Source organism: Coregonus lavaretus (assembly GCF_964263955.1).
Source record: "Coregonus lavaretus genome assembly, contig: HAP1_SCAFFOLD_4724, whole genome shotgun sequence".
Taxonomy (NCBI): Eukaryota; Metazoa; Chordata; class Actinopteri; order Salmoniformes; family Salmonidae; genus Coregonus; species Coregonus lavaretus.
The window spans coordinates 1-10000 of record NW_028166556.1 but is presented as its reverse complement, the minus strand read 5'-3'; the positions used below and the strand labels follow the sequence as shown (position 1 = coordinate 10000).

Below are 10000 nucleotides of genomic sequence, written 5' to 3'. Positions count from 1 at the left end.
ATCCACATTATTTTCCTTCCTCATGATGCCATCTATTTTGTGAAGTGCACCAGTCCCTCCTGCAGCAATGCACCCCCACAGCATGATGCTGCCACCACTGTGCTTCATGGTTGGGATGGTGTTCTTCGGCTAGCAAGTCACCCCCTTTTTCCTCCAAACATAACGATGGTCATTATGGCCAAACAGTTCTATTTTTGTTTCATCAGACTAGAGGACATTTCTCCAAAAAGTACGATCTTTGTCCCCATGTGCAGTTGCAAACCGTAGTCTGGCTTTTTTATGGCGGTTTTGGAGCAGTGGCTTCTTCCTTGCTGAGCGGCCTTTCAGGTTATGTCGATATAGGACTCGTTTTACTGTGGATATAGATACTTTTGTACCTGTTTCCTCCAGCATCTTCACAAGATTCTTTGCTGTTGTTCTGGGATTGATTTGCACTTTTCGCACCAAAGTACGTTCATCTCTAGGAGACAGAACGCGTCTCCTTCCTGAGCGGTTTGACGGCTGTGTGGTCCCATGATGTTTATACTTGCGTACTATTGTTTGTACAGATGAACGTGGTACCTTCAGACGATTGGAAATTGCTCCCAAGGATGAACCAGACTTGTGGAGGTCTACAATTGTTTTTCTGAGGTCTTGGCTGATTTCTTTTGATTTTCCCATGATGTCAAGCAAAGAGGCACTGAGTTTGAAGGTAGGCCTTGAAATACATCCACAGGTACACCTCCAATTGACTCAAATGATGTCAATTAGCCTATCAGAAGCTTCTAAAGCCATGACATCATTTTCTGGAATTTTCCAAGCTGTTTAAAGGCACAGTCAACTTAGTGTATGTAAACGTCTGACCCACTGGAATTGTGATACAGTGAATTATAAGTGAAATAATCTGTCTGTAAACAATTGTTGGAAAAATGACTTGTGTCATGCACAAAGTAGATGTCCTAACCGACTTGCCAAAACTACAGTTTGTTAACAAGAAATGTGTGGAGTGGTTAAAAAAAAAGTGAATGACTCCAGCCTAAGTGTATGTAAACTTCCGACTTCAACTGTACATCTCCACTTGATGTGATGAATTGAATTATTTTTGATATCAGTAATAAGAATCTTATTCCTCCATTCATTAGAAACAACATCTGTGTGATCAGCTGACGCTTGGCATTGTGATGATGGTGATCTTAGGCTTGTGTGCGGCTCCTCGGTCACGGAAACCCATTTCATGAAGCTCCCGATGAACAGTTATTTTGCCGACGTTGCCTCTACCAGAGGCAGTTTTGGAACTCGGTACTGAGTGTTGCAACCGAGGACAGACGATTTTTACGAGCAGCGTGCTTCAGCACTCGGCGGTCCCGTTCTGTGAGCTTGTGTGGCCTACCACGTCGCGGCTGAGCCGTTGTTGCTCCTAGACGTTTCCACTTCACAATAACAGCACTTACAGTTGACCGGGGCAGCTCTAGCAGAGCAGACATTTTACAAACTAACTTGTTGGAAAGGTGGCATCCTATGACGGTGCCACGTTGAAAGTCATTGAGCTCTTCAGTACGGGCCATTCTACTGCCAATGTTTGTCTATGGAGATTGAATGACTGTGTGCTCGATTTTATACACCTGTCAGCAACGGGTGGGGCTGAAATAGCCGAATCCACTCATCTGGTCCCGTGTAGCTCAGTTGGTAGAGCATGGCGTTTGCAACGCCAGGGTTGTGGGTTCGATTCCCACGGGGGGGCCAGTATGAAAATGTAAGTCGCTCTGGATTAGAGCGTCTACTAAATGACTAAAATGTAAATTTGAAGGAGAGTCCACATATTTTCGACCATGTGTGATATCTCTCTCTCTATATATATATATATATATATATATATATATATATATATATATATATATATATAAAAACGTCCCTTCTTCAGGACCCTGACTTTCGAAGATAATTAATCAAAATAACTTCACAGATCTTCATTGTAAAGGGTTTAAACACTGTTTCCCATGCTTGTTCAATGAACCATAAACAATTAATGAACATGCACCTGTGGAACGGTCGTTAAGACACTAACAGCTTACAGACGGTAGGCAATTAAGGTCACAGTTATGAAAACTTAGGACACTAAAGAGGCCTTTCTACTGACTCTGAAAAACACCAAAAGAAAGATGCCCAGGGTCCCTGCTCATCTGCGTGAACGTGCCTTAGGCATGCTGCAAGGAGGCATGAGGACTGCAGATGTGGCCAGGGCAATAAATTGCAATGTCCGTACTGTGAGACGCCTAAGACCGCGCTACAGGGAGACAGGATGGACAGCTAATCGTCCTCGCAGTGGCAGACCACGTGTAACAACACCTGCACAGGATCGGTACATCCGAACATCACACCTGCGGGACAGGTACAGGATGGCAACAACAACTGCCCTATATACACACACACACACACACACACACAGTACCAGTCAAAAGTTTGGACACACCTACTCATTCAAGAGTTTTTCTTTATTTTTACTATTTTCCACATTCTAGAATAATAGTGAAGACATCAAAACTTTGAAATAACACATATGGAATCATGTAGTAACCAAAAAAAGTGTTAAACAAATGAAAATATATTTTATATTTGAGATTCATCAAAGTAGCCACCCTTTGCCTTGATGACAGCTTTGCACACTCTTGGCATTCTCACAACCAGCTTCACCTGGAATGCTTTTCCAACAGTCTTGAAGGACTTCCCACATATGCTGAGCACTTGTTGGCTGCTTTTCCTTCACTCTGCGGTCCGACTCATCCAAAACCATCTCAATTGGGTTGAGGTCAGGTGATTGTGGAGGCCAGGTCATCTGATGCAGCACTCCATCACTCTTCTTGCTCAAATAGCCCTTACACAGCCTGGAGGTGTGTTGGGTCATTGTCCTGTTGAAAAACAAATGATAGTCCCACTAAGCCCAAACCAGATGGGATGGCGTATCGCTGCAGAATGCTGTGGTAGCCATGCTGGTTAAGTGTGCCTTGAATTCTAAATAAAATCACTGACAGTGTCACCAGCAAAGTACCCCCACACCACCTCCTCCATGCTTCACGGTGGGAACCACACATGTGGTGATCATCTGTTCACCTGCTCTGCGTCTCACAAAGACATGGCGGTTGGAACCAAAAATCTCACATTTGGACTCATCAGACCAAATTACAGATTTCCACCAGCCTAATGTCCATTGCTCGTGTTTCTTGGCCCAAGCAAGTCTCTTCTTCTTATTGGTGTCCTTTAGTAGTGGTTTCTTTGCAGCAATTCGACCATGAAGGCCTGATTCACGCAGGCTCCTCTGAACAGTTGATGTTGAGATGTGTCTGTTACTTGAACTCTGTGAAGCATTTATTTGGGCTGCAATTTCTGAGGCTGGTAACTCTAATTAATTTATCCTCTGCAGCAGAGGTAACTCTGGGTCTTCCTTTCCTGTGGCGGTCAGTTTCATCATAGCGCTTGATGGTTTTTGCGACTGCGCTTGAAGAAACTTTAAAAGTTCTTGAAATGTTCCAGATTGACTGACCTTCGTGTCTTAAAGTAATGATGGACTGTAGTTTCTCTCTGCTTATTTGAGCTGTTCTTGCCATAATATGGACTTGGTCTTTTACCAAATAGGGACATCTTCTGTATACCACCCCTACCTTGTCACAACACAACTGATTGACTCAAACACATAAAGGAAAGAAATTCCACAAATTAACTTTTAACAAGGCACACCTGTTAATTGAAATGATTTCCAGGTGACTACCTCATGAAGCTGGTTGAGAGAATGCCAAGAGTGTGCAAAGCTGTCATCAAGGCAAAGGGTGGCTACTTTGAAGAATCTAAAATATATTTTGATTTGTTTAACACTTTTTTGGTTACTACATGATTCCATATGTGTTATTTCATAGTTTTGATTTTTTTTTTTTTTACATTTTTTGTCATTTAGCAGATGCTCTTATCCAGAGCAACTTACAGGAGCAATTTGGGGTAATTGCCTTGCTCAAGGGCACATCGACAGATTTGTCACCGAGTCGGCTCTGGGATTAGAACCAGCGACCTTTCGGTTACTGGCACAACGCTCTTAACCACTAACCACTAAGCTACCTGATGTCTTCACTATTACTCTACAATGTAGAAAATTGTTAGTTTTTTTTAAAAACTGGAATGAGTAGGTGTGTCCAAACTTTTGACTGGTACTGTATATATATTCCAGACTGACATTTCTCGTTATGATATTTCTATGTTTTTTTTGTATTGCTTGCTAGGTATTCCTGCACTGTTGTTGCTAGAGAAACAAGCATTTCGCTGCGTCTGCAAATCTGTGTAGGCGACCAATAAACTTTGATTAGATCGTAAATATCCGTCATGCTGACTTGAGTGACTTTGTTTACGCGACGCCGCCGTCCGTCAAAACACTAAGATACAGTCAGTAGCTAAGCTAACAAGTTAACTCTAAATGTGGCTAATGTTTCAGTTTAGCTACTTCCATAATGCTGCTCACGTCTGCAACGGATTCACTTTAGCTAGCGTCTTCCTAATGTAGCTAACAAGTTAGCCACAGTCTCCTATCTTTTTCAATATGGGCTCTCAATGCGAATGGCTAATGTATTGAGTAGACAACTAGTTAGCTTCACAGTAGCCAGCTTAGATGTGTAATGTGGCTTATGTTTGTTTATGTAGCTAGCAACATTAGCATGCTAGTTATGCTAAGCTAACTTACAAGTTAGCCACAGTCTCCTATCTTTTTCCAATATGGGGCTCTCAATGAGAATGTATTGAGTAGACAACTAGTTAGCTAGCTAGCTTCCAGTAGCCAGCTTAGACGGTGTAATGTGGCTTGTGTTTTGTTTATGTAGCTAGCAACATTAGCATGCTAGTCATGCTAAGCTAACTTACTCTCGGGGCAGTTGCATGGGTGGCGCGCCTCTCCTCTGAAACACGCCGTCCACGAACACCCCGTTCTTGCCGAGGCAGCGCAGCGAGAACCCGCACGGCTCCTCCAAGGTGATCTGGAGGTGCCGCCGAGAGATGAAGCTGGAGTGACCCATGTTGATGTCCACGGAGCCGTGCGACGAGTTACGGCCTACGGTCACCGTTCGCTGCCGCATGACAAACTCAAAGTCCCGGCCTTCGAGCTTGGCCAGGGCCCGAGGCGGGGACGCGAGGCGAGTAGGCATTCCGCAGCCCCGGCCCAGCACCGAAGAGCCCGAGAAGGAGAAATTGGGAGGGTGTGCGGGCGAGGTCACCCCGACTCGAACAGGGCTGCAAGGGGCAGATTGCAAGGCCAGTAGGGCTCGAGCTCCGTTGTCGTCCCGAAAGTCTGCCATCTTCTTTTTTTTGGGGGGGGGGGGGGGGTGAATACAAACACACTCTCGACTCTCAGACACACACAGGTCCCTGCAACGTGAAGGGTTATTGGACAGGCCCGCTCGCTAGCTCCGTCGCTGTCGGAGAGACAGAAACAACATGGATTCTGGCCGCGGTGAAGACCCGGTGTGAATGAGGAGTGTGATCCGGAAATGGAGTTAGTTCGACAAAGTTGTCTCGACCCTTCGGTCCAATAATAACACCTGATAGCGATAAGAGAATCCTGTTCTACCAAGCCGACGCTGTAAACATCACACTGTTGCTGCTCAATAAATACACCCCCCCGTTCTATATCCCACTATGCCTATCTATTTGTAGCGTTGTTCAAGACCAGATTGACCAGACGAGGCCAATAGTATGGTATTATTGAAGATGTTAGGCTTATTGGAATCGTATTTAACAATATTATCTTTTTTTTTTGTGCTCTTTTTTTTCTTCTCTAAACGGTAAAAAAAATAGTATGCCCTTGGACGAGAGAGGGTTAATACTCGTTTCCAGGAACCGGACAACACGTGCGTGACATATGGCGTTGGTTCGGGGCCAGAATGAGATTTTTTTTTAAATTTGAGATTATTACTTGTTTGGTCACTGCTATCCCCGACTGTTTGTTCGGAATATGAAGGTGAACTTCGCGATCAGAGATTCTCTGCACTGTGTTTATAAACGCTGAAAGTACAAGAGAGCTGGAAAGTGTGGAGAGTGGATCAGTTGTTTGGAATGGGACCAGGCGAGCTACCGCCCTTACGAAAAACTGTTTTTTACTACAGTAATTTTTCAGCGTTATTCTGCAATTACTGAAAATACCAAAATACCACAGTGGACTGATGTTACTGCACTTTTACTGCACTTTTAAAACGGCAATCTTTTTTTGTAAGGGCAGGGCTGTGTATTTACATCCAATGGCCACACGATGGCGGTATTGGGGATCGGAAAACAAACGCACATGTGTGGAACACTACAATTAGGCCTAGCTGAACGAAATTAGAAATATGTCTTGATAAATAACAAATCAATCAATATATATATTAATTGTTCTCAAGTATATTTGTGTGTGTTTGTAACTTATTAAAAACAAAAAACTACGTTTTAAGTGAGAATAGGCATCGTTCTGAAGCTGAAAAAAAGATAGGAAATTCACATGAGCACATATTTATACGTACATTTGCATCATTTAACAGACGCTCTTATCCAGAGCGACTTACAGTTAGTGAGTACATACATTTTTCATACTGGCCCCCCCCGTGGGAATCGAACCCACAACCCTGGCGTTGCTAACGCCATGCTCTACCAACTGAGCTACACGGGGAACAGCACCACAATGCCTATTCCACCCATGCTCTACCAAGGTTTTCCCAGCACACAGCTTTGACCTACTACAGTAGCTATGTTGGTATTGTACTTCAAACTATGTTTAGGCAGGTTGCTTAGGATTCAAACCTTCTCAAAAAGCCTGATTCATAGTCTTAGAGGAGATGCTTCCACATTAATATGATTTGTACATTTACATCATTTAGCAGACGCTCTTATCCAGAGCGACTTACATATATATATATTTTTTTTCATACCCCCTGTGGGAATCGAACCCACAACCCTGCCGTTGCAAACACCACGCTCTATCAACTGAGCTACATCCCTGCCGGCCATTCCCTCCCCTACCCTGGACCAATTGCGCGCCGCCCCATGGGTCTCCCGGTCACGGCCGGCTACGACAGAGCCTGGATTCGAACCAGGATCTCTAGTGGCACAGCTAGCACTGCGTTGCAGTGCCTTAGACCACTGCGCCACTCGGGATTCTTCACACACCACAGTAAGATATTATCCTATTAAGCTACCTTTTCATGCTTTTTTGAATTTCAATCAAAGCAACCTTTGCTTCTATTCTTATGCTGAACAAAAATATAAACGCAACATTGCATATAAGGAAATCAGTCAATTGAAATAAATAAATTTGGCCCTAATCTAATGGATTTCACATGACTGGGAATACAGATTTTTTTTTAAAGGTAGGGGCGTGGATCAGAGTAACCAGTCAGTATCTGCTGTGACCACCATTTGCCTCGTGCAACGCGACACATCTCCTTCGCATAGAGTTGATCAGGCTGTTGGTTGTGGCCTGTGGAATGTTGTCCAACTCCTCATCAATGACTGTGCGAAGTTGCTGGATATTGGCGGGAACTGGAACACGCTGTCGTACAAGTCGATCCAGAGCATCCCAAACGTGCTCAATGGGTGACATGTCTGGTGAGTATGCAGGCCATGGAAGAACTGGAACATTTTCAGCTTCCAGAAATTGTGTACAGATTCTTGCAACATGATGCTGTGCATTATCATGCCGAAACATGAGGTGATGGCGGTGGATGAATGGCACGACAATGGGGCTCAGGATCTCGTCATGGTATCTCTGTGCATTCAAATTGCCATCGATAAAATGCAATTGTGTTCGTTGTCTGTAGCTTATGCATGCCCATACCATAACCCCACCGCCACCATGGGGCACTCTGTTCACAATGTTGACATCAGGAAACCGCTCACCCACAGGACACCATACACGCTGTCTGCCATCTGCCCGGTACAGTTGAAAACCGGGATTCATCCGTGAAGAGCACACTTCTCCAGCATAGCTGTGGCCATTGAAGGTGAGCATTTGCCCACTGAAGTCGGTTATGACGCCAAACTGCGGTCATGTCAAGACCCTGGTGAGGACGACGAGCACGCAGATGAGCTTCCCTGAGATGGTTTCTGACAGTTTGTGCAGAAATTCTACGGTTGTGCAAAGCCACAGTTTCATCAGCTGTCTGGGTGGCTGGTCTCAGACGATCCCACTGGTGAAGAAGCCAGATGCGGAAGTCCTGGGCTGGCGTGGTTACACGTGGTCTGTGGTTGCGATGCCGGTTGGACGTACTGCCAAATTCTCTAAAATGACGTTGGAGGCGGCTTATGGTAGGGAAATTAACATTCAATTATCTGGCAACAGCTCTGGTGGACTATTCATGGTCTCGATGAACAGCTGAGGTCTTGAACAGCTGAGGTCTTGAGGTCAGCTGAGTGGTAGAATCAGGTGTGGTACCACTGGGCTTGACGAACAGCTGAGTAGTAGAACCAGGTGTGGTACCACTGGGCTTGACGAACAGCTGAGTAGTAGAACCAGGTGTGGTACCACTGGGCTTGATGAACAGCTGAGTGGTAGAACCAGGTGTGGTACCACTGGGCTTGATGAACAGCTGAGTAGTAGAACCAGGTGTGGTACCACTGGGCTTGACGAATAGCTGAGTGGTAGAATCAGGTGTGGTACCACTGGGCTTGAAGATCAGCTGAGTGGTAGAACCAGGTGTGGTACCACTGGGCTTGACGAACAGCTGAGTGGTAGAACCAGGTGTGGTACCACTGGGCTTGACGAACAGCTGAGTGGTAGAACCAGGTGTGGTACCACTGGGCTTGACGAACAGCTGAGTGGTAGAACCAGGTGTGGTACCACTGGGCTTGACGAACAGCTGAGTGGTAGAACCAGGTGTGGTACCACTGGGCTTGACGAACAGCTGAGTGGTAGAACCAGGTGTGGTACCACTGGGCTTGACGAACAGCTGAGTAGTAGAACCAGGTGTGGTACCACTGGGCTTGACAAACAGCTGAGTAGTAGAACCAGGTGTGGTACCACTGGGCTTGATGAACAGCTGAGTGGTAGAACCAGGTGTGGTACCACTGGGCTTGACGAACAGCCGAGTGGTAGAACCAGGTGTGGTACCACTGGGCTTGACGAACAGCCGAGTAGTAGAACCAGGTGTGGTACCACTGGGCTTGACGAACAGCCTGCATAACCTTGTAGATCGTCAAGAGCAACTTTTGATAAATAATAATATGCCATTTAGCAGACGCTTTTATCCAAAGCGACTTACAGTCATGCGTGCATACATTTTTTTTTTTTTTTTTTTGTGTATGGGTGGTCCCGGGGATCGAACCCACTACCTTGGCGTTACAAGCGCCGTGCTCTACCAGCTGAGCTACAGAGGACCACACCGATAACTCCTGATACAACCAACCACTGTAAATAAATGACCAACGGCTGAGAAACATCTGGAAAAATACAAAGTCATTAGACAAGTACAAAACTCTTAAGATAAATTATAGACATATTTCCACATCTGAAAGTGGACAGGTGCTCTAAACCTTTGAATAGAAAAACCTCAGCTGTTAATGTCCTAAGTAATGCTGAACCCAGCTGTTAATGTCCTAAGTAATGCTGAACCCAGCTGTTAATGTCCTAAGTAATGCTGAACGCAGCTGTTAATGTCCTAAGTAATGCTGAACCCAGCTGTTAATGTCCTAAGTAATGCTGAACCCAGCTGTTAATGTCCTAAGTAATGCTGAACACAGCTGTTAATGTCCTAAGTAATGCTGAACACAGCTGTTAATGTCCTAAGTAATGCTGAACCCAGCTGTTAATGTCCTAAGTAATGCTGAACTCAGCTGTTAATGTCCTCAGTAATGCTGAACACAGCTGTTAATGTCCTAAGTAATGCTGAACGCAGCTGTTAATGTCCTAAGTAATGCTGAACCCAGCTGTCCAACGGCCTCATTTATAAACAGGAAACCAGGTGGGAGAACTCACAGATTTGGAACAGAACATACATGTTTAAATATTGACAGTGTGCGAAGT

At 45.0% G+C, this 10000-nt stretch overlaps 1 protein-coding gene across 1 annotated transcript in view; it reads right to left on the bottom strand.

The window, feature by feature from the left end:
- LOC311114554 (forkhead box protein K1-like) overlaps nucleotides 1–6251 on the bottom strand; it is a 40432-nt gene extending 34181 nt beyond the window's left edge. Inside the window, exon 1 of the mRNA XM_084189796.1 lies at nucleotides 4876–6251. Within this exon, the coding sequence (XP_084045922.1) occupies nucleotides 4876–5306 (431 nt within the window). The 5' untranslated portion in view covers nucleotides 5307–6251. The remainder of the gene's footprint in view (nucleotides 1–4875) is intronic.
- Nucleotides 6252–10000: the final 3749 nt, after the last annotated feature.